This window comes from Podarcis raffonei, chromosome 8 (genome assembly GCF_027172205.1).
Source record: "Podarcis raffonei isolate rPodRaf1 chromosome 8, rPodRaf1.pri, whole genome shotgun sequence".
NCBI lineage: Eukaryota > Metazoa > Chordata > Lepidosauria > Squamata > Lacertidae > Podarcis > Podarcis raffonei.
The window spans coordinates 70,716,046-70,739,519 of record NC_070609.1 but is presented as its reverse complement, the minus strand read 5'-3'; the positions used below and the strand labels follow the sequence as shown (position 1 = coordinate 70,739,519).

Sequence of the window (23,474 nt, the reverse complement as noted above, 5' to 3'; positions counted from 1 at the left end):
AAAGGAATGTCAAAAATGATGCAGAAAATAATGTAATTATTTATGTTATGTTCATGGACTAAAAAAAGGATGGCGGGTGATTGTGTGATTTCTGTTCCTGACCTCGGATGAATGTGCGGATTGCGGCAATTTCTACTCCTGGTTCCAAAAGAATTCTCCAACATCCCTACTTACACCGTGTGGCTGGAATTATAAACAGCAACTGTGCCTACTCTTAGAATTACTTTCATAGAATATATACAGATCCTGATCAACACAGGATTGCTTTGAGTAAGTCCACAATTATCTCCATCACTTCCATTAATGAATATTCAAAAGCATTATGAGCAATTATTTACCAACTACGTCTGCTTTCCCTGGAGATGCGAGGAAAGGGGGAATCTTTGGCTGTTCTCTCTCTCTGCTTGGTGAGAGCGAGTCAAGAAGAATATTGTATTTCAGGGTCAGATTCGAAGTGTTCTCTATCTGCAAGAGATCAACGGCAGAATCAAAAGCTGTGTTCCTGCAAACTGACTTCAACCTTTTTCTGTGGTTGTCTTTCTGCTATATCCATGCATGGGCACATTTATATTAACAATAATAATAATAGCAATCAGCTGCAGCTGCCTTAATGTTTGTATACCACCTTCAAGTATTCTAAATGCTTTGCATGTGTGATCTAGTTGTAATCCTTACTCTGTACAGAAGTGATGGAGAACCTGTGACTTTGAGTGTTGCTAGACTCCAGCTCCCATCAGCCCCAGGCAGCTTGGGCCAAGGATGATGGGAGTTGCAGTCCAGCAACAGGTGGAGGTCCACTAGTTCCCCATCCTTCCAGTGAGGTAAGTAAGTATTATTATCCCACATGCTGCAGATGAGGGGACAGAGGCTGTGGTTTGCCTAAGGCCAGCTAGTGAGTTGTGAAGCAGAGGTGGGATTCAAACTGTGAGTTTCTTGATTCATAGCCCAGTGACTTAGCCACTAATTCAAGGCGTTGTTTGTTTTGTCGCTGTAAAAAACCATCATATAAATACACTCGTTCTGGTCATTACTTTGGATTTGGAGCATACTTTCTCCTGGCTTTTTACAGTATTGAAAAGGCAGCTGTTTATTCCAAGCTTCTTCAATCTCGGCCCTCCAGATGTTTTTGGCCTACAACTCCCATGATCCCTAGCTAGCAGGACCAGTGGTCAGGGATGATGGGAATTGTAGTCAGATGTTCGGGTTCCAAAGAATGTTCGCAAACCGGAACACTCACTTCTGGGTTTGCCGTGTTTGGGATCCAAGGTAAAACTGTACTGCTTTTATTCACATGCGTAATTTCTGTTCCTGACCTCAGACGGACCATCTCTTTCCATTTTTGATGGAATCCTTCAACATCCCTATTCACAGTGCAGATGTGATTTACCTTGAAAGTGGCAGTGGCTGTTTCCTTAGCAAGAACATATCCCATGTTGAATACGTCTCCTTCCACTGAGCAAGAAATTGAAGGGATGACACCCTGGCCTGTCAGGGTAAGGGTTAGAGTGAATTTCCCACTACGGATCTCCAGCATTTCAAAGTACTGTGGGATAAAACATTATTGGTCAGTAAGGATAGCATTATTTCAGGTGCCATGAGCCACCTAAGGGGCTCAATAAAAGCTGAGTGTCAGTGTCACCTTCCTGATATTTAGGGGCTACTGATAGTAAAGTGTCCATTAGGGATGGCTAGACCCATTTGTCTCAAAGGAGAAGGGACTAAGTCCCACTGGGAGCATTGATAACATTCCATCATTCTCAGGGCAAATTGTACAGAAGAAAACCACTAGGGACAGCCATGTTTCTTTTCTGTACACTTGGACTAATGAGCAAATGGGGGCATTGACCCACCAACCTCAATCTCCTCTCAGCTAGCCACCACTTGCCTGCCTTCTTACAACCAGTCAGGATGTGGCTCTGCCTGTTATTGCCTCTGGCTCCACCTGGCTTTCATTTGAATGTGTGATATACTTAAATGTACATACACATTTCTATTTATATATGCATATTCATTCTTTGTTTTAATATGTCTATCTGTTTGTACTTATAGTTAATTGAACGGGATTATTTTTTTGTATTACTGTCATCAGAGAGTTGGAAGATGTGCCTGTGAGATTTCATCCCTCAGGTGCCAAAATAACCTAGCTGGCCTTGTAGCCTGACTTTGAGGGGAACCGTGTCTGCTGGCTGCACTGCCTCAGGCGGCAAAATGTTTTGGCCCTTCCCTGTGTACTTAACATGTCTGCCCAGTGTTAACAAGCCAGGCATACATGATCCGAGCGCAGACTCTGCTGGCATGCTAACACAGCATGTATTGTGGGACAGCGCATGTGACAGGTATATTTAAGCATGGTGGGGGCATGCAGAACTCATGCACGATTAACTACCTGTCATGAAGTCTACATCACATATAAACTGGGCCTTAAGATAAAATGGGTACGGAGGAGAGTATGCCAGGGCTGCAGAACCTTTTTCAGCCAGAGGGCCACATTTCCTTGTGGAAAACTTTCCAGGGGCCACATTCCAGTGGTGGGCAAAGCCGGAGGTAAAAAAAAGGGGGGGGGAGCAATGGATGTGCCTCTTACCTTTGTACATAGGCAACATTTCAACCACTGAAAAGTCACATCCTCAAAGAATTTCAGCAGGCCCAGGGAATGGTGTGAAAGGGGTTGTGGCCTGTGGAGAGTTCTGAGGGTCAAATAATGAAGCCTGGAGGAGCGCAGTTGATTCCTGGGCTTGAGGTTCTCCACCCTTGCAGTACGATCCCCTTGGAGGAAAGGTGGGACACCAGTGAAATAAACTAAACCAATTCCTTGTTTAGAGACTCACCGGTGTGTTCTCCTCTGGGCAGAATGAGATGAGAAGATTGCGGGATTCGCCTTCCTCCAGTGTCCAGAAAGGATTTAGCACCGTGAAGGATCCAAAGGGATTCAAGAAGGAATATCCCAGCTGAAAATGACAGCTCAAGGAAACACAAGTTTAGTGGTAACCAAAGCAACCACCCCCAAAAAAGAAAAGAAATGGAGACAGCCATGGCAATCTGTTACCTAGGGACTATTACAAGAATTAGCAAGCAAGGGGACTTCCCTTCAGATATTACCATATTTCTCGCTCTATAAGACGCACTTTTCCCCCTCCAAAAATTAAGGGGAAATGTGTGTGCATCTTATGGAGTGAGTGCAGGCTCCATGGCTTCAGCGAAAGCAACGCAAAGCCTCCAGAGCGCAGCATATATGACATGGGGCTGGCTGCCCCTCCACCAGGTCACTCCCTAACACCTCAGATTGCATGCCAAGAACAATATCAGATGGTGGACAGCTGATATGCAGGTTGTAGCAAAGTGCCTCATCTATTTCATTTATTTGCAGATTTATAAAAATGCTTCGCAACAGAAAGTTAACAAACAGTAAAAATATACCATACTTTTCCGTGTATAAAACTAGGGTTTTTTTTAACTAAAAAGTAATGTTAAAAGGGAGGGTAGTCTTATACATGGGGACAATCTCCCCCCATTTTCTTAATTTTGGGTCCCATAAATTAGGGGGCGTGTTATACACGGAAAAATATGGTACAGGATATATAAAATATCATCTTACTTTATGTTCCCTACCTCAAGCAGGCTTACCCACTATTGCTGCTGGCAGTGACAAGCAAGAATGTGATCTGTAGCTGATGACTCCGAGATCCCTGGCATTTTAATTTACCCACAATATCCCAACACAAAGGCCTTGTAGTGGGCACAGGATCCCACCTGCTTAGCTTCCAACCCCTTCCATTGCTGAGTGCAGAAGGTCTGAAGGGGCCTCCTATATCCAGATGACAGGGAACACTGCCTTTTCAGGGTTCCAGATTGTGTGTTGGTTTCAAACAAATAGATAATATAGCCCCTTTCAATCCTTGCCCACTCAGCACAGGAAATTCAGTAACTGAGATGTGCTCTTATAAGATGCACCTACTATTCCATTTTCTTTTTTGTATAAGCTCCACTACAGATACAAACTGTTCCTGCTCCCCAGGAAACTTCTGGGAACAGTAGTTCTCCAAAGCGGTGGAGGAAACCTCTAGTGATTCTCAACTCTCTCACCAAACCATAATTTTCAGGATCCTCTGGTTGCAATCATGCCAATTCAATGGGTACCTAACTTAAATTAGTAGCACAGGTATCTCCATAATATAATATTCTAACCTGTGACTTTGAAAATGGAAGTATATGTGGGTATCCTATTGTTTTTATTTTGGAAAATTTATTTTGGAATATTTCATTCATATTTGGAATATTTCATGGTGAGTCCAGTTGATGTCTTCTACTGAGCAGCCACAGATTTTGGGGAACAGAGAGGGGATGATTCAACTCAAAGGATACAACCAGTTGTTCTTGAGAGATGTTATGTAACTTCACTTCTTTCTTAACTGTGTGCCCTAGTAAGCAAGAGAACCTCACATTTACAAAGGTGAGCCACCCAGAAAGCATCTTTATTGGACAGCCATACAAATAAAAACAATAAACAAACAAACCAGGAAATCAAGCCAGCGGAAGTCTATTTTAAAAATCCACCCGGAAGCCATTCTCATATTACTCCAGAAAACAAAACACCCCCCCAAATAAAATTTAAAAATCAAAAAAGAATTCTTAAGATGCTTTCAGATGTTTCAGTAGGGAAGACAGAGGTCCAGCTGTTCCATGTGTAGAACTGGGACACTTTTTACAAGTGCCACACAATGTTTATTTGGTACTTGCAAGGAACTGATCCTTTACTGTGGCAGCACCTACATTTTGGAACTCCCTGTCCATTGATGTTTGTCATGGGCCTTGACTGTTTACTGGTAGTTTTCAGCACCTGGTAAAACTTTTTTTGTTTAGGCAAGCCTACCAACACATGCAATTTTTAGCATGTAATGTTCATGACATTTGTTGCAAAACTGCTTTTATTTTTATTTTGATCAATGTTTATGTCAACTGAGTTTATTTTTATTTTGATCAAGGTTTATGTCAGCTGAGTTTTTTAACATATGACTTTATTGGCACCTAAAAAAAAGTTTATTAATTTTGAATATAAGAACAAACATACAATCGGTTAGTTTCCCCCTGCTCCCTCCCCATAACAACCCCAACTACGTATTAGCATTTTAAATTATTATTATTATTTGCATTTTTTCTGGGAAAGTCTTAGAGGCTTTTGGTGATTAGGCAATGGTATAAGCCTTGTTAAATAAATACAGTGTGGCTGCCAATGCCCTTTTAGGGACAATATATGGTTCGAGCCATGTCAAGAATCAGACAGCGTGTGTTCTAAAGTTATCTAGTGAGTTCACAGTAAAGGCAAAGACTCAAACAAGGGAGTCCCTCCTGATTCAGCACTACAGCCCCATCTGTGGTATACATTTATAGCACTATCATGTCACTTTAAACATTCCTAACTCTCTACAAGGCTCAAGACAGATCTGGCTAATGGGTGGATTTTATGTTTTAAAAAGTGGGGGAGCAGCTTGTGTAGCGATTAAACCAACTCAGCTCTTGGAATTGTTGTGCCAGGTCCTTTAATTCACTTTAACCGCACAAACCTACAGTTCCAGTTAAGTGTTCCAATCCCTCCTGCAAAATGTTTACAGCCTGGAGATCACCCCATGTGTTTCCCAGGGATCATCTAGTCCAACCCCCTGCAATGCGGAAATCAGAGCTAAAGATTCCTTGATAGATGCCCATGCAACCTCCCTTTAAAAACCTCCAGTGAAAGAGTTCAGCATCTTCCAAGGTCTGCTGCACCCTTCTACACTCCATCTTAAGACTCATGACATATTTTTGCTGCTTTAACACCATTCTAGCAATAGGGTGTGAGGAGGCTTGGTTCCATACCTACGGCAACATCCCCAAAGTTGAAGACTGTTCTCCCATTATTCGAAATCACCATAAGAGCAGGTGCTACGGAAGGACAATGCAGCTCTAGGTACAAGGTAAAATAAGGGCTACAAACACACACAAAAATAAAGAAAAATGATGATTGCTCTCAGAATATATAAGGTATCTGGTTGTTCCAATATATGGACTGCAAGCCACCCTAGTGTTTTATTCAAGGTCTCAAGTACAGTATGTGCAAACATGGCTTGAAAATGGGAGGCATTGGAAATACAGTTTTCTTGAATTTGAAGGCTTGTGCACCAATATCTGATATATGGGTTGGGCTAAAAATGGTATTTCCCTAATATGGATTTTGAATCAGCAGTAGAATTAAGAGTCTAGAAGGTATGAAAGAAGAACATTTTCCTTTGGGCTAATGGTAGTATAGAGTAAAGGGAGGGGATTTTTGCTGGGACAATAGTGGGAGGGGAGAAAGGGCAAAACCTCTCCTCCTCCTCCATGGCTAAGTAAGGTCCATTAATTTCAATGGATCTACTCTGACTGGTTCTTAATTATGGATTGAGAATCATGACTACTTTGGTCCTCAGTTAATCCTGACAACAACAAAAACATGGTGCCCAAATTTAGGTGCTTTCCTATTTTCTTTCTCTTTCTGCATTGTATTTATTAGCCTGTGGCCAGGGACTGAGATTCCTTTCTTAATCTTTGTATGGTGCTGAGGAAACTAGGAACTTTATAAATAAATTAATGAACAACCACACCCATTGAAAAGTAGGAGAGACATTATGCTGCACAAGGGGGCAGAGGATGAGAAAGAATGGTTGGCCTAAGGGTGGATTGGGGAACTTTTGACCCTCCAGAGGCTGCTGGACCACAACTCTCACCATCCCTGAGCACTGGCTGTGCTGGCTGGGACTGATGGGAACTGGAGTGCAATAACCTCTGGAGGGCCAAAGCTTCTCCAGCCCTGGCCCAAAGCCATGAAGTTAGTTCATGAGAGAAGCAAGATTTGAACCAGAACTGCCTGGGTTTCCTTTTAGTCATTTCCCCACTGTGCTACACTAACCAATTTATTATTTATTACTGTTTTATTAATCATTATTATTACATTTATATCTCGCCTGTTCTCCAAGGAACAAAGGGTGATGGACACGGATCAGCCTTACCCCATTCTATCCTCTGTGAAGTAGGGGAGGCTGAGAGACTGTGACTGGCCCAAGGTCACACCCAGAAAGCTTCATGGTCGAGTGGGGATTTGATCTCGGGCCTCTTGGGTCCCAGTCCAGCACTCTAATAACTACACCACAGCAGCACTTGTTCCAGCTGGCTTTGTGTAGTAAGCTTCTTAACTGGTTTACCTATCCACTCGACTCCTACTGCAAATAATCCATCAGTGCAGTGGTAAATTACAAAAAATTGAAGTGTTTTTTCCTTTTCCATTTTCATATTTAATAGAACAAAATAGCTACTTTAAAAGTGACCCCTGACACACTGCCATGTGGCGGGGGAAGCAGTGCACTCTCTCTCTCACACCCACACCCCAACTCCCATCTACATCTATGCTCAAGGCATTTAAAACTATATGACCAGGGTACAAGTCTGACAAAAGTATGCTTGAGCAAGTCTAGCCTTTAATTATCCTGTGACGCAAAGAAGTCTGTGTCTGTTGCAACAGGCACACAGACTACTTGCTAATTTTAGCAGCTACAGATGTAGCCAAAGCAACCACAACAACACCCCTGCCACAGGAACTGTATGGGGGATTGCAGCTCCCAGATAGTGCACCTGCTTGGCTTGTAGGAAGCCTTGGCTTTAATCCCCAGCGTCTCCACAGTTAGAAGGGGAAGGAGATGGGAAAGATCTCTCACTCTCTGCAATTGACCCTGGAGAGCCGCCTTTACTTAACAGACCAAGAATGGGAAGCCTGCAGCCCTCTAGATGTTGTTGGACTCCAGCTCCCATCAGTCCTAGCCAGCAGGGCCAATGGTCAGGGATGATGGGGGTTGTAGTCCAACAGAGGTCCTGTAGTCCATCACAGAGGTCCACAGGTTCCCCACCCCTGATTCGGATCGAGAGAATTCAGAGCCACCCTAACAAGGCTGCAGCACCATTCAACTCCATAAGAATGGATATTTTGATCTGACTAAATGCATATATCTTTCTCTCAGCATCATCTCAGAGGCCCACAGGTTTCCCTTCCCTGGACAGAAGGCTCTTGGGAGCTGGGAGAACCATCCAAAAAAGAAGGCTGCCTGCTGTGTCTCTGTAGGAGTAGCTGCACTGTCTTTTATCAAGGCTGATTACAATGCAGATGGGGAACCTGTGGCCCTCTTGATGTAGCTGGACTCTGCCTCCCAACAACTCCAGCCAGCGTGGCCAGTCCTTTGGGATGATAGGAGTTGGAGTCCAATAAGAATATTATTATTATTATTATTATTATTAGGCTCTCCCTCTCAATGGCAGACAATACTGGGCTAGCTGAATCAGTGGCCTGGCAGGTGGCTCTGTATACATTTAGTTCCACATTCATCACTGTACTTGTAGTGTAGGTTTTCAGTTCCTTTCTTCTCGTCTATATCTCCACATGCTATCAGGCAAGGGATAACGTATTTGTCAAAGTGGTTGGCGAAGCTCCGGATCAGAGATAAATGAGCTGCGATATACTCTTCGGAACTAGAGAGGAGGGAAAGAGAACATTGATGGCAAGGAAAAAAGAAAAGCAAAACAAATAATCTCGCGCATCCTTTCAGTAACAAGTCATGGCTGTGGATTTGATGCATTTATAGCAGAAGAGGAGTCATTCACAGCTAAATGAAATTTCCCTGTTCAAAGGCAGTATGCCACTGCATACCAGTAGTGTGGAACAGGCAACTGGAACAGGAGAGGTCTAGTCTTTAGGTCCTGCTGGGAAGCACACAATTGGCCACTCTTGGAAATCTTTGATCTGATCTATCTGAGATTTTATTATGCTCCCTACCAGGGATCACTAAGAGGGAAGAGCAAGCCAGGGATGAGTCTATGGCAGCTGCAGGCACAGTTATCTCAGACCAGAGCAGAGATGACTTTACTGGCAGGCATCAGAAAGGGCCAGTAGAGCAAGAGGCAGACAGATCTGATCCATAGGCAAGGACTGAGGCTCTAGGTGGGGATGCAGAGAGAGTGTGGTAAATCTACAAGGGGGGCCTGGAGCAGGAGTCAAAGGGAGTAGGAATGGACAAGTGCGGAGTATTTGGAAAGATTTTCCCTGACAAGTGTACCAATAAAAAAATTAAAAATCTGTGCCACGGTAAAGGTAAAGGGACCCCTTACCATTAGGTCCAGTCGCAGATGACTCTGGGGTTGCGGCGCTCATCTCGCTTTACTGGCTGAGGGAGCCGGCATACAGCTTCTGGGTCATGTGGCCAGCATGACTAAGCCGCTTCTGGAGAACCAGAGCAGCGCACAGAAACACTGTTTACCTTCCTGCCACAATGGTACCTATTTATCTACTTCTGCTGGCATGCTTTCAAACTGCTAGGTTGGCAGGAGCAGAGACTAAGCAATGGGAGCACACCCCGTCGCAGGGATTCGAACCGCTGACCAAATTACACAAGTGAAGGTTAATTCTGCTACCCCCTAAATGATTCTCTGCTACTGAGTTACAGCCCTACCTGCTTAGAAGTGGGTAAAAAGAAGCCAGGATGACTGCTGGAGAGAGTTCCATCAAATGGCAAGGTTGCTGGCCACATCTTTTGTAAGGGAGACTGCTGGCTAATCCATTAGGAATCTATCTTAAATTGTAGATTATTGATTAGGTGTGGGAGCAGCCATTGTGGTGCTCTGCAAATGAGTTGCACCAGCTCTGCTTGCCTGTTTCCTGCTTGTTTGTTCTTAAGTCTTCAGTTATTCTGGGGTCCCAATGCTCTAGCAGAATCTACCATCTCTTAAGCCTATCCTGCCTACTCTCATGCTGGGTGGCTATGAGCCACTTTTAAAAAAATTCCCATAATGCTGAAGTTTAACAAAGCATCACTCTGGGGGTTGTGGGAAACAGCAGCTCTTGGCTACTCACTTTTACCATTAGATAAATCCATAATGGGAGGAAGGGTGCTAGTGTAGGAGGATGGCCCACTGAGGGCATTGTGCTAAAGATTTCCCAAGCCTGATGCCAGCCCCAATTAGCCGTCCACACCCTGGCATGCACCCTGACAGTCATGGAGAGGTGCACTTGGTCAGCCGTGGATGAGGGAAATGGAAAATGCCTTTTCTCACGCACTCTGGAGAAATGTCCTCTGGGTTGGGCGGCTGAAATGGTCGGGTGTGCTTTGAGATTTGACTGATGGAGAATATGCTTGATGGCCTCTTTCCATCTTTCCGGGTAAGCAGGGCTTCCTCTTTCCTTCTCTGGCATGAGAGAGAGAGAGAGAGAGAGAGAGAGAGAGAAGCAGGGAAGCAAAACCTTTTGATTAACTGCTGGAATGGGGGGAGTCAGAGCAAACCTCCCCTTGCTGAAAGCAGGTGCCTAATGGGAGGGGAAAGGAAGATGATAACAGAGCTGAGTAGAGAGGAGAGTTATGGGGAAGGAATATGTTGTGCCATGGGAGCAAGACATGGACTCCACTTCCAATGAGGACCTTGTGCAGAAGTGGATCACCAGGTGCGGAGGAGTCACTATGCTTGCTTTCTGGCAGGTGGAACGCTTGGTTGCGGAGGGGGTTGGCAAGGTGTCAGGAAGGTCTGCATGGTGTAAATGCACTCACGGAACCAATCCAGTGCTCCTGCTGATGCCTTTGCCCCATACCGACTTCCCCGTTGCCTCACCCCTCTTGAAAAGCAACAGCAATCTACATTCTGGGAAGTGACTGTAGTGGCTCCTCTCCACCCAACAAGTTGCTTCTGGCTCTGTGAGCCCTTCTCGTAATGGACTGCTTGTCGATAGGGGTTGATTTGTGGGCAAGAGCAGGGATATGGTAGAAATAGGCATGTCTGGAGAGCAAAATGTTAACAGGAGGTTGATGAGGAAAGACCATCACTATCTCCAGTACCAGAGGCAATGTGCCTTTGAATATCAGTTGCTGAAGAATGTGTAGTAGAGACTGGTTCATTAGGGCAAATGGGGCACTGCCCCACCAACCTCAGTCTGCCTGCAGACAGGTTCCCCCCCCCCCGTCTTCTAACTTACAACCACTGCCTGCCAGCATCCTTCTCCTTAGTGTTAGTGTCACCATTAAAGGATGGGGACAAAAGTAGAATTGGTTGGCTTTCACTGTCAACGGCTTTGACCCTCCCTACTTCTTGGGCTCCCTTGCCTTCGGTTCCACCAGCTGCAATAGGTATCAGCCACCACTGCGCGGCTTGGCAATTCCTAAAACTGCACCTGCCTCTCCACACAGTGTGACATGGGTACAGCAGATGTTCTTTGCAATGAGCAACACGCAGGAGGCATAGATCCCTCCCACACTTACCTGCAGTTCCAACTCCCGAGCCTTCCTCTCCATCTGAGCCTTTGCTTCAGCAGCCTGGCATAGCAGGTGGACTGCCTCCAGCCTGATAAGCTGATCACACAACACTGGACGGAAGGACACTTCCAGCATGCATTTCTGGAATGTGGGGGAGGAGAGAGGAGGCCGGAAAGAAAGAGAACATGCAGAATGAACTTGGGTAGTTAAATGGAGTTCAGACTTATGCTACATTTAACAGACACTCCAATCCATAATAGAGAACAAAGCAGGAGGCCTGCTGGATCTGGCCAAAGCATCCTGTTCTCACTGTTATCCACCTCAATGCTATGAGGATAAAATGTGGAAGAAGGAAACCATAGATGCCCCTTTGAGCTCCAATGGAAATCCCACAGCAGGAAATGAGTAGAACAGCACTCTAGCACACATGATACCTAGCAACTGTTATTCAGAGGCATACTGGAGGTAATATAGATATTATGACTGGTAGCCTTCATGGATTTGTCAAATCCCCCTTCAAAGTCATCCAAATTGGTAGCCAGAATTATAGTTTGTGGCAGCGAATTCTACAGTTTAACTGTGTGCTGAGTGAAGATGTACCTCCCTTTGCCTGTTGTGAATCTCCCACCATTCAGCTGCCCTGTAAGACCCCATGAGGTTACAGTATTGTGAAAGAGGCCTATCCATGTTCTCCAAACTGCGCATAATTTTATACGCCTCTATCGTGTTCCCCATTACTCAATTTGCTTTCTAAACTAAAACTCGCCAAGGCATTGTAACCATTCCTCAAAGGGGAGTTACTCCAGTCCCTTGATCATTCTGGTTGCCCTTTTCTGCCCTTACACTGTATTGTGCCCCACAAGGCCTGTCAATTCTGTGCCTCCCTCTGGACTCACAAAATATACATTGTATAGCAAATGAACACAATCCATTTCATGTCCGTGTTACTTCCTAAATCTGGGGTTTTACGCTTGCAGCATAGGCTCTCCTTATTAAGAAGCCTGAACTATATCTAGTGGAGAACAAAAAAAGGACTCTGATTACATTTCTTCTTTAAAAATGTGAATTAAAGCTACATGTGCTCTCAACACTTTATTTTCCTTTAAGGGAGGTGCATCAGGCCAGATACATAGGCTGTAGTACTCCATAAGCATGAAGGTTCTATTTTTATCCAGATCTTTAATAGGCTGAGAGTGTGTGTTTACCTTTCCAGGCAGGACAGTTCCGACACATGGCATGATCGTAATAGGAGAGTCTTCTGGAACAAGGAACTGGAAGGAAGTTGGCCCAACGGGGGCCACTTCTCCCTTGCCAACTCTTGGGACACTGTGAGTGAACTGATTGACACTGACGTGATTGTTGATCACAAAGATATTTGCTGTTGACACGTCGTTGAGAGCAGTGGCAGAAAACTGGACCAAGGTATGAGAGAGCTCAAGAGGAGGGTGGACTCCGACTGCCTTGCATGACAGCTTGAATTCTCTAAAAATGGAAACACAGCTGAAAAAATCCGGTCACAGCACAATACGCAGCCTGTTGCCAAGACTTTAAATAAGCCCTATGACAAGTATCACATAGCTTTCAAGTAAAAAGATATTTCGCCGCCCATTCCAGGTTCTGTGGCACCCCTATGGCTCAAGACTATACGGAAATCAAACCATGATGACACAAGATGGAAACAGCCCCTCTAATCCCAATGTTCAGGTGTGAGTGTGGTTGCTTAAATAGCCAAAATGGCTCCACACCCATGCAGAATAAAGAGTTTTCATCAGAGGACAAAAAAGGTTGCACCAACCAAGTTATTCTTAGAGTAGATCCACTGGGTTGGTCTTCAATGTTAGCCCTATGAAAATAGACCCACTGAAATTAATGGGCATGGCTAATGTACTCTTAGTAAAATTTAAATGATACAATCAATTGCAATTAATGGACCTAAGTTTGCTATGTCTTTTATTTTCAACGAGTACACCCTGAATAGACCTGAAGATGTATAAAACTCAAAACCTTTCTTAACAAAAAGCTTAAAGGGGAAACATTCCCCAAACAGCCCTACAAAAACATGCATCCTGGATGAAGACACTGCACAGGAGCACTTCATGCTGCAACATTTTGCTCTCAGTCCCACTTCTGCAATACTTAATTTTCACTGAAAAGATGCTGCTGATGCTGAAACATGACTGCAGAAATGCTGGAAGAAGTTGGAATGTTCTCTGGTGGTTTATTACAAGTAGAGCAACTGCAAATATTCACTTTTAAGTTTTGGGTTTGGTTCTAACATGCAAAGCTCCGGAGCGGGGGAAGCTTTGCCGCGAAGAAGCAACAGGTAGCAATGCATGTTTAACCCAGTCCCACAGCTGCTAATTTTCCTATGCAGTTCTTCCACCCTGGCTGATTTCCCCTCAGCAGGGCTCCAAGACTGGTGGCATTTCCAGGCTGTCATTGTTTTCATGTAGGATTCAATCACACACCGGCAATTCTAGACTGCACAATTATAGTTGATGGGAGGGAGGGGTCGGGTCTTTTGCAACAAGCCTTCTTTCCCCCAAAGGTTGAAAAGTGGCAGGGAAATGCAGTTTGAAAGTGTGGCGTAGCACTTTCATGCCACATCACCTAATCTCCCTGTGAGGAAATCAGATTGCATGCTCATTAAATAGCCCATATCATCTGATCTCTCAGCAAACAAATCAGGATGAATGCTCAACGAACAGGTCATTTGGAAGCATTCTGAGGGTCCTGGCTAAGCAAAGGAAAGTGGCCTCTGCGTGCATGTGCATGCAGAATGCAAGCACCCTGCCCCCAAAGCAGTAAACAGGTATAGGTTGGCCTTCACCTCCTTCCCACTAACTGCAATGTGTTTTGGCCATTTGGGGCAAACCTGAATCAGACCGGGGGATCAAACCTGGTTATCCTGCCTCATTGGCAGAACCCTTGATGGCTTGAAACTCTGTGCGCACCTGTTGATTTCAGTCTTGCAAGTCAGCTCAAAATTGTATTCTTTTGCCCGCTGGGCTTTGAAGATGATGTCCAGCTGCAACTGTTCAAGAGGCAGGAGCATTCCAAATCCATCATTGGGCTGAATTTCTACAAACTTTCAGAAGGAGGCAAAAAAGCATCACTCTCTCAGACAAACTAGCCATAATCCAAATGTTAACCCTCCAGAAAATAACCTACCTATTCTAAACCCTCCCAATTTGGATCCCGCCCCCAACCCAACTCCGTAAGTGGTAGAAAAAAATCACACTCATTTATATATAAAAGGATGTCACATAGAGGAGGGAGAAAGGTGGTTTTCTGCTGCTCCAGAGAAGCGGACACGGAGCAATGGATCCAAACTACAAGAAAGAAGATTCCACCTAAACATTAGGAAGAACTTCCTGACAGTAAGAGCTGTTTGACAGTGGAATTTGCTGCCAAGGAGTGTGGTGGAGTCTCCTTCTTTGGAGGTCTTTAAGCAGAGGCTTGACAACCATATGTCAGGAGTGCTCTGATGGTGTTTCCTGCTTGGCAGGGGGTTGGACTCGATGGCCCTTGTGGTCTCTTCCAACTCTATGATTCTATGATTCTATGATCTTCTCACAATATAAAAACAAAGACACTGCATGTACTTTTGTCACTTATGGAAAAATCTTTCAACAAAAACATTTTTTTAAAAGAAAGGGAGTAAAAGAGAAAAATAAATGTACGGTATTGAGAATATACCAAAAGGAAAAAAAGCACTATAGATCAAATGGAAACAGGGGAAATGCGTTGCCTAATAATGCACTTATCAGGAACAAATATTCATTTGGTCCTAGCCCATGCGTATTGTGATGATCAGGGCTGTGTGTTTGCATATATTCTGAGTGGAGTACAGAAAACCCTAGAGTGCAGTACTGGGAACACAATGCTGAAAATCTCCATTTAAAAAAAGTTCCTAGCCTTCATGGCTATAAAATGGTATACTTTGAAAGTGTGGGTGAAACGAACATAGCTCCTCGCCACTTTTCCATAATGTGCAAACCCAGAATGAATTAACATGTTAGAATATATTATACAACACACACTAAATGATATACATTTGCTTAGTTTGATAATTTGTGCACTTTCAGAACTGAGCTGTTCATGGGACAGATTTTATTCAAAATGAGATATATGCAGCTCTGATAGTAATCATTTGGGTGCAGTTCTCTCCTTCATTACAAAACTTCATGGAATATTTATTGTGTTAGAAACTGAGAAGAAGGTATTTACCTCTGGGAGTTCCACAAATCCAAATTCCTGGGGAAGGATGGCTTTGTTTGTTAGTGTGATTGTTGTTTGGACAGCTTCGTAGATAGAGCAAAATCCAAAATCCACTTCAGTTGGTGTGATCTCCAAATCTGAGGTTGTAACGATTGCATGGACCGTAAATTCAACTGGCTTACTCTGAAACAAGAACACAAGTTGTGTTGTGGTGTAATGATTGAATTAGGACAGAAGAGATTCAGATCCAAATCTCCATTCAAATATGGAGCGCACTGGGTGACATTGAGTCAACTCAAGTTTATTGTTCCAATAATTTTGTTACGAGATCTCTCCCCATCCTTACTATCTTAAGTGCAATTCCTAGAGATCCCTAGATAGAAAGAATTACCATTAAAACAATGTGTCCACCTTGTAGATATGCTCTAAGAGAGATGCATCAAGAGAAACATATACATTAAAAAATTAAAACTGAAAACATCAGAATGACTTATGGGAATTAGTGGGAATGATTATGAAAAGCAGTAGAAGTACGAGATGAGATGATCAGATCTCCCCCGACCTCAGAGCATGGTGAAGTCCCCCCGAAAAATTTATAATTTGGCATAATATTTGGATTGATTATTGAATAATATGTATAATTCGGAATATACGATGTGGTTTGATTGGATTGTTAAAATGGAAAGTTTAATAAAGATCATATATATAAAAAAACCCTGAACACTGTGCTTTAGATTACAGTCCTAGACTTTGTATCCCTTCAAGGCAACTCCTGCTGGCCTGGGGAGCTCTCCAAGGTTCTGAAGAAAACCATTCTGACCCAATCCCTGCACTTCACGGGTGAGGAACATTTTTAGCTGAGGAGCTACATTCATTTATGGGTAACCTTCAAGGGGTGGGTGGGGGTCAGTGCTAAAGTGGGTGGGGCTGGAGGTAGGGCAAACTGATGTGCCTCTCACCTTCCTACAGTAGGCTACATTCGAGTCATGCCAAACTCAGAAGTTCCTGCATACACATTTTCCCATGCAACACCCAGGCAAGCAAGAAACATTATAATAACTCCAGCCATGCCCTTGAAGAAGGGTACAGAGCTAGGTCAGCAAAGAGGGATGCTCTGGGGACAGTGAGTATAGCCTAAAGTCTTGAGGGTCAGATAGAGAAGCCCCCATCATAGGGTGGGCACATTTGGCTTCCAGACCTGAGGCTCCCCACCTCAGCTGTTCTTGGTTCTCTGTTTCCTACCACTGATGGATATTATGCTACTCAAGCCATTTCCCTCAGACCTGGACCACACCCAGCAGGCTCTCATCCTGCCTGAGCAGGACACAATCTTCCCTTGTTCTCTAACAACAAGCAGCTGAATCTTGCACCAACCTGATCTGAAACCATGACCATCATTGGGACTTCCAGAACTCTTGTTTTTACATCAAAGTACTTCCTTGCATCTTCTCGAAGAGAGTGCCTGAAACAGCAAAGTATCACATACTCTTTAAAGAGCCAAGCAGAAGGAATCAGACAGAAGGAAATCATTATGAAAGCCTTTTAACATGGCTGACTTTTGTCCTGTTAGCATGTAGCCAAACCTTACAAGAAGACAGGGACAGTACTTGAGAAGCTGTTTGGGGCTTTTTCAGCTCAAACAAAATGAGGTACATTGTGCTTGAAGAATGTCTGCTGAACCTGTGCAAGTAATGCTATCTGGAAATATGCTTCCAGGGGAAATTTTGGCCCTCCAGATGCTGGGCTACAACTCTCATCATTCCCAACCATTAGGCGTGCTGGCTGGGGCTGATTGGAATTGGAGTCCAACTACATATGGAGGGTCAAAGGTTCCCTAGCCCTACAGTACAGGCTTGAAACGTATTTCACCCAGATAACAAATGCTCATAGAAAAGATTCACATTAAGTGTTTAGATCATGCAAATGACGTTAATAATTGCCTATCTCTTTCAAAACCTTAAACAACAACTTCCCCCACCCAATACTGCATCAAATCGCTGAATAACAACTGATTCCTGCAATGTAGATAGTGTAAAATCCAGGCTTGTTTCGTGCGACAGTGTATTTTTAAGTACCAATTCCATGTGGGAACTGCAAAGCACATGAAAGGGTCTTGGCCTCTGTTTCTTTGCGTGTAATTCCCATTAATGCTCTCATAAGTGTTTTCGGCTTGCATTACTGAAGGGAGCTGATTATGGGTCCATGTTGTATTTACCAGCGTTTTAAGAAAGTATTAACCGATATATTGCTCTTTTCCTAGCAAAATATTGGCGACTATAAATAGGGCTTTAGAAACTTGCTCGATAATCAGTATGCAAGCTTCCTCGGCCCCAGCTGTAGTCAGGAGCACAGATGAGACACCCATCTTGGGCAATCTGTTCCTTTTGACATTGACGTTAATTAATTACCAGCTCTTCTGAGTCAGTATCAATAGGAAGGCAATACCACACAGATACTGAAATAAGAGCAGGCTGCAAGGAGAGTCGTAAAGACCATCTCCGTCTGTCTGATTACCCACCACGGAGAGGGGATGTGTAGGGATTCGCTTGCCAGAGCTTCTTGCCTAGCGCAAGCCTTGTTTGCAATTTTGAGCCAAATTAGTACAAACAATGTATCATTTTTAGAACCCCCATCCTATTTATAATCTCTGGGTTCTATAACACAGAGTGATTTTTCCCATTTTGTCTCCAGGGAGACAGTGTTCTGTCTTGGAGTCTTTGCTTTGAAAAAATGGGTCGCTAGTGAGACGGTACAAGGTCATATAGATTTGGTTTCCCTCCTTTTATAATATCATAAAAAGTGGAGGCAATGCTGTGAAAATGTTGTAGATGTATGGTTTTCAAATTTAAAAAGGAGGAGGTAACCTCAAAATAGATTCCAAAGGGAAAAATTATTTAATGAGTTGCCCAGTATATGTTGACAAAATCTTTGTCTAGAGCAACTGTAATATTGTTAGACTATCAAAATCAAATCAGGGAAAACAATATTCTGTAAGATGATAAAACAATATTTATAAAAGAGAGGGAGAGAAACTGAGTAAACAATCAGCATACAATACAAAATTGCCATTCTGAGTCATGTAAATACATTTGAAATCCTTTTTTGAAGAAATGATTGGCAACGGATTTATGATTTTCTCCTACTCAGAGCAGACCCACTGAAATTCATGGCCATGACTAACTTGCTCTGAGCAACACTTAGTTGGAGACGCTTAGAATATAATAGTTTATGACAACCTATTTTCAAGCCAGCCATTAAATGAACACCTTCAGCTAGCAAATTATGCAATATTCTTGAGAAAAAAGACAAATTTTGCATATCAAAAGGGCATCTTTTAGATTAGAAACCTGCAACAATTATATCAAGTTGTCCTCTTTTGTAGTCAAGCATTGTCACAAAAGCCATTGTATGTTTTTTGTTTTGTTTTTTTCAGAAGAGAGCAAGGATCAATTCATGAAACTCAGGCTTCTGCTAGAATTTGTCTTCCCAAACAACCCCTGTGACCAAAAGCCCCTCTTTTGGAACCCCTCAGAAGCTTCTCAGGGTTTCCTTCATGAGAAAATTATTGATGGCAGATAAGTTTCTCCAAGCCCATTGGTACTGATCTTTCCCCTATTGCAATGGGCAGCCATGTGGGGAGTGCCAGGCGTGTTTCTAGATCACACATTTAGTTGACATGGAGTGATGGCAGAGCCAACAGGTGGTCAGTTGCAACCACAGGTTTGGCATCTGCTCAGAAAATGGATGGATACAAATTGCACATTGATACTTATAGACACATAAACACAAAGGGAAGCAGGTGTTTACAACTGCACACATTAACACCCAATCAGAAAGTCAGCAAAGCAGGGCAGTGATAAAAAGTATCTGCAAATTAATGACTCTTAGGTGGTGTGGCGTGATGGACACAGGGACATGGAAAACTATCTCATACCTTTGACCCTCTAAATGTTGCTGAATCACAATGCCTATCAGGTCTAGAAAGCATGGCCAGTGGTTGGGAAGTGGTTGGGGATTATGGGTGTTGTAGTTCATCTTTAACATTTTCAACACCAAACTTTAGTAAACCCTCCCTGTAACCCTGCTCTGCCTTCCATGCACCCCATCCCCTTTTATCCGATCTCTGCTTGGTGAACCAGTCAGGGGCTTATTTCATGAGTCAGAACCTCCTTAATCTCATCAAATCTCCTTTGAAGCTTTCCCCCAGCCCCCCCCCGAAATGCAGATTAACATTTTAAATCCAAGCTGTGTCGCCTCTATCCACTTGACAAAACTATAGCAGTGTTTCACAACATTTGAAGTTTAGGGACTGGAAACTGTCATAATAATGGTAACTCTCTTTCTATAATGGGATAGGAATTTAATTCTGCACAGAGACATGCAGTGTTTGCATTTCTTAAGGCTCTACTGCAAAAAGTGCTCTGGTAATTTATTCCACCAGAATGCAAATAACAGATGCTGGTGCTGCTTTCATCTTGGTCTATGTAGTTCCGTGGTTCTCTAAAGTCTCAGGCAGAATCCTCCCCAACCCTGTGACCTGATGGCCGTTATCCCAGGGACTAGAAAACTGCAGATAGAAGGACCTTTCCCATGCATAGTCTGAAAAAGAGGCCTTACACTAAATCTGTATGTTGTAAGAACAGAAGTAGAGCCCTGCTGAATCAGGCCGAAGGCCCATCTAATCCTACATCCTGTTCTCACAGTGGTCAACCAGATGTCTCAATGGGAAGTCTGCAAGCAGGAACTGAGTGGAAGAGCCCTCTCTCGTCTTGTAATTCCCAACAACTGGTATTCAGAGGTATTACTGTATTTTTCGCTGTATAAGACACACCAGACCATAAGACGCACCTAGTTTTTGGAGGAGGAAAACAAGAAAAGGAAAAATTCTGAATTTCAGAAGCCAGAACAGCAAGAGGGATCGCTGTGTAGTGAAAGCAGCAATCCCTCTTGCTGTTCTGGCTTCTTCTATGATAGCTGTGCAGCCTGCATTCGCTCCATAAGATGCACACACATTTCCCCTTACTTTTTAGGAGGGAAAAAGTGAGTCTTATAGAGCAAAAAAAACGGTACTTCCTCTGACAGGGGAGGGAGAACAAAGCCATCATGGCTAGTAGCCATCTGCTTCTCCTCCCCTGGAACTTACTCCACGGTCCTTTGGGACCCAATATCAAAGTTGGTGGTATTCATGGACAACTGGTATTCAAAGGCATTACTGCCCCCAACAGTGGCAGCAGAGCATAGCCACCAGGGTGAGTAGCCACTGACAGCCTTGTCCTCTATGAATTCGTCTAATACTCTTTTAAAGCCATTCAAGTTGGCAGCCATCACTGCATAGTAGGAATGTAATCCAAGTCAATTTCCTTTCTGGACACTCCTAAATATGTTGGGGGGGGGGGAAGAGAGGCATGGTGGGAAAGAGCCAATAGACCTTTTAAACTACATGGTAGTCAGAAGTGTATTCCTTAACGTAGGGTAAACCACTCACAATATTTAAATAGCATGCTGCATAGTTCACATCTGTGCTGTTTAAATGCTATTGTTGGATGAACTGGTGATTAATTTTTTCTTACGATTAAGCTGAGCACAGGAAAGTTAATTCCATCTTCCCTTTCCCCAGTATACCTGAAGGAGTGTCTCCACTCCCATCGTTCTGCCTGGACACTGAGGTCCAGTGCCGAGGGCCTTCTGGCAGTTCCCTCGCTGCGAGAAGTGAGGTTACAGGGAACCAGCCAGAGGGCCTTCTTGGTAGTGGCACTCACCCTTTGGAACGCCCTCCCACCAGATGTCAAAGAGAAAAACAACTACCAGACTTTTAAAAGACATCTGAAGGCAGCCCTGTTTAGGGGAGCTTTTAATGTTTGACACACTATTGTATTTTAATATTTTGTTGGAAGCCGCCCAGAGTGGCTGGGGAAACACAGCCAGATGGGTGGGGTATAAATAAGTTCTTGTTGTAAACTCTTAGTTAAGGTCACACAATTATACACCAACAGTACAATCCTATGAGTCCTTGATGGGGGGCACAGACTACCTATTTATTGACTGAGCATTTGTCCTGCATTCATTCTGATTTGCTTACAGGGTGTTTACACATCTTCCCATTAGTCAGTCATTCATCCCACACTCATCAAAGCATTTCCCTATCACTGTGTAATCTTGGTCCTCTCACTGCCACTCAGCCTAACCTGCCTCACCAGGTTGTTGTGAGGCTAAAAGTGGAGAAAGTATAATATATGTTACATTGAGCTCCTTGGAGGAAAGGTAAGATAGAAATGAAATATAGTAACAACAACCTTAAGACACTGGAAGTTGTCTTATACTTGGCCTATCTAGCTTAATATAGTCATACCTCATGTTATGTTTGCTTCATGTTATGTTCTTTCAGGTTATGTCCTGTGGTGACCCGGAAGTACCGGAAAGGGTTACTTCCGGGTTTCGCCGCTCGCGCATGTGCAGAAGCATAAAATGACGTCACGCGCATGCACAGAAGTGGCGAATCGCAACCCGCACGTGCGCAGATGCGCCGCTGCGGGTTGCACTCTTTTCATGTTGCGAACGGGCCTCCGGAATGGATCCAATTCGCAACCAGAGGTACCACTGTATTGTCAACACTGAGCAGCAGTAGCTCTCCAGGGTTTCAGACTAGGAATATTCCCAACCCTACCTGGAGATGTTGAGGATTGAAGGCAGCCGTGTTTAGATAAGTTTTTAATATTTAATGCTGTATTGTTTTTAACACTCGATTGGGAGCTGCCCAGAGTGGCTGGGGAAACTCAGCCAGATGGGCGGACCAGGATATCTGAAGGGCCACCATCTATGGTATGGACCTACCAGTGCACAGAGATATCTCCAGAGGCCCCATAGTGATGTCATGGCTAGGTAACTCCATCCCAAGAGATTTCCATTTGACGCCATCTCTCTTCTCCTTTCAGTAACATCTCAGGATAGTTTTATTCTCTCATACCCTGGGTGACCCAATATGAAATTGTCTTGCTGCTACCTTCTGTTCCCATTTCCATGGTCTGCATTGTTCTGAAATTTTTGTAGGCTGCTTTGGGAGCTATAGAAGTGGGATGTCATTAGGGGCCAATGACTGCACCCACATGAAAAAGGCAAATAGATGATGGAAGGATCCCAGGCAGAGCAGGGAAATAAAGATCTCCCAGGATGGGCGACTAGAGGAGGAAATGAAAGCTCCCAGGCTGATTTGTGGGGAAGGTGGAGGCAGGATAAGAATTGTATTTGTGTACTGCTTTGTATTTTAGATACCCTGCTTTGGATTTTCTTCTTTATTTTTTATCTTGCTGCTGTTATAAGAATGTGCATTTCATAATGTATTTCTTATTGTCATAGTTGTATTTCTATAACCATTCAGAATTTTATGTTGTATAGATAGTATGCTATGTATGGACAAAGGGTGGTTTGTAAAGTTAATAAATATAAAAATAATAAAGATTAGCATTTAAATAGAATTGAGACACTTGGCCATGGATGGCTGAGGTCTACCTTGGCAGAAACTTCAGCTGCACACTAAAGGATGAATGGGCTTGAATGTAGCCTGTCTTTGGAAGCAGCTCCATGTGGTTGGCAAGTTCCTTGCAAACTTCAAACTTCAACCGCAAGGCACTTTTTGCTCTGCAAAGAGAAGAGGAACATCTGAGTTGGCATGACATTCTCTGGCCACCTCTACTGACAGATCTGACTGTATCAGCTACCATTTCTTCTCGCATTGCACAAATACACAATGATAGCTGAATATGTTAATTTTGGCTTCTCTCAGGCCACATTCACACCCTGCATTTAAAGCACTACTATGATACCACTTTCAACAGTCATGGTTTCTTCCCCCAAAGAATTCTGGGAGCTGTAGTTCAGTCCGGACACTGAGATCCAGCGCCGAGGGCATTCTGGCAGTTCCCTCATTGCGAGAAGTGAGGGTACAGGGAACCAGACAGAGGG

The 23,474-nt window shown here is 43.7% G+C and overlaps 1 protein-coding gene across 3 annotated transcripts in view; it reads right to left on the bottom strand.

The window, feature by feature from the left end:
* CFAP74 (cilia and flagella associated protein 74) overlaps positions 1-23,474 on the bottom strand; it is a 75,617-nt gene that overhangs the window by 4,519 nt on the left and 47,624 nt on the right. For 2 of the 3 annotated variants that reach the window (XM_053400693.1, XM_053400692.1), the window contains exons 22-34: positions 23,022-23,150; positions 16,890-16,977; positions 15,525-15,698; positions 14,249-14,382; positions 12,500-12,776; positions 11,301-11,435; positions 10,112-10,239; positions 8,395-8,529; positions 5,854-5,963; positions 4,363-4,418; positions 2,829-2,948; positions 1,388-1,543; positions 339-465 (exon numbers count right to left, since the gene is read on the bottom strand). In XM_053400693.1, coding sequence (XP_053256668.1) covers positions 339-465; positions 1,388-1,543; positions 2,829-2,948; positions 4,363-4,418; positions 5,854-5,963; positions 8,395-8,529; positions 10,112-10,239; positions 11,301-11,435; positions 12,500-12,776; positions 14,249-14,382; positions 15,525-15,698; positions 16,890-16,977; positions 23,022-23,150 — 1,769 coding nt within the window. Of the gene's footprint in view, positions 1-338; positions 466-1,387; positions 1,544-2,828; positions 2,949-4,362; positions 4,419-5,853; positions 5,964-8,394; positions 8,530-10,111; positions 10,240-11,300; positions 11,436-12,499; positions 12,777-14,248; positions 14,383-15,524; positions 15,699-16,889; positions 16,978-23,021; positions 23,151-23,474 lie in introns of those variants that run through there. The other variant, XM_053400694.1, reaches the window with a different exon arrangement.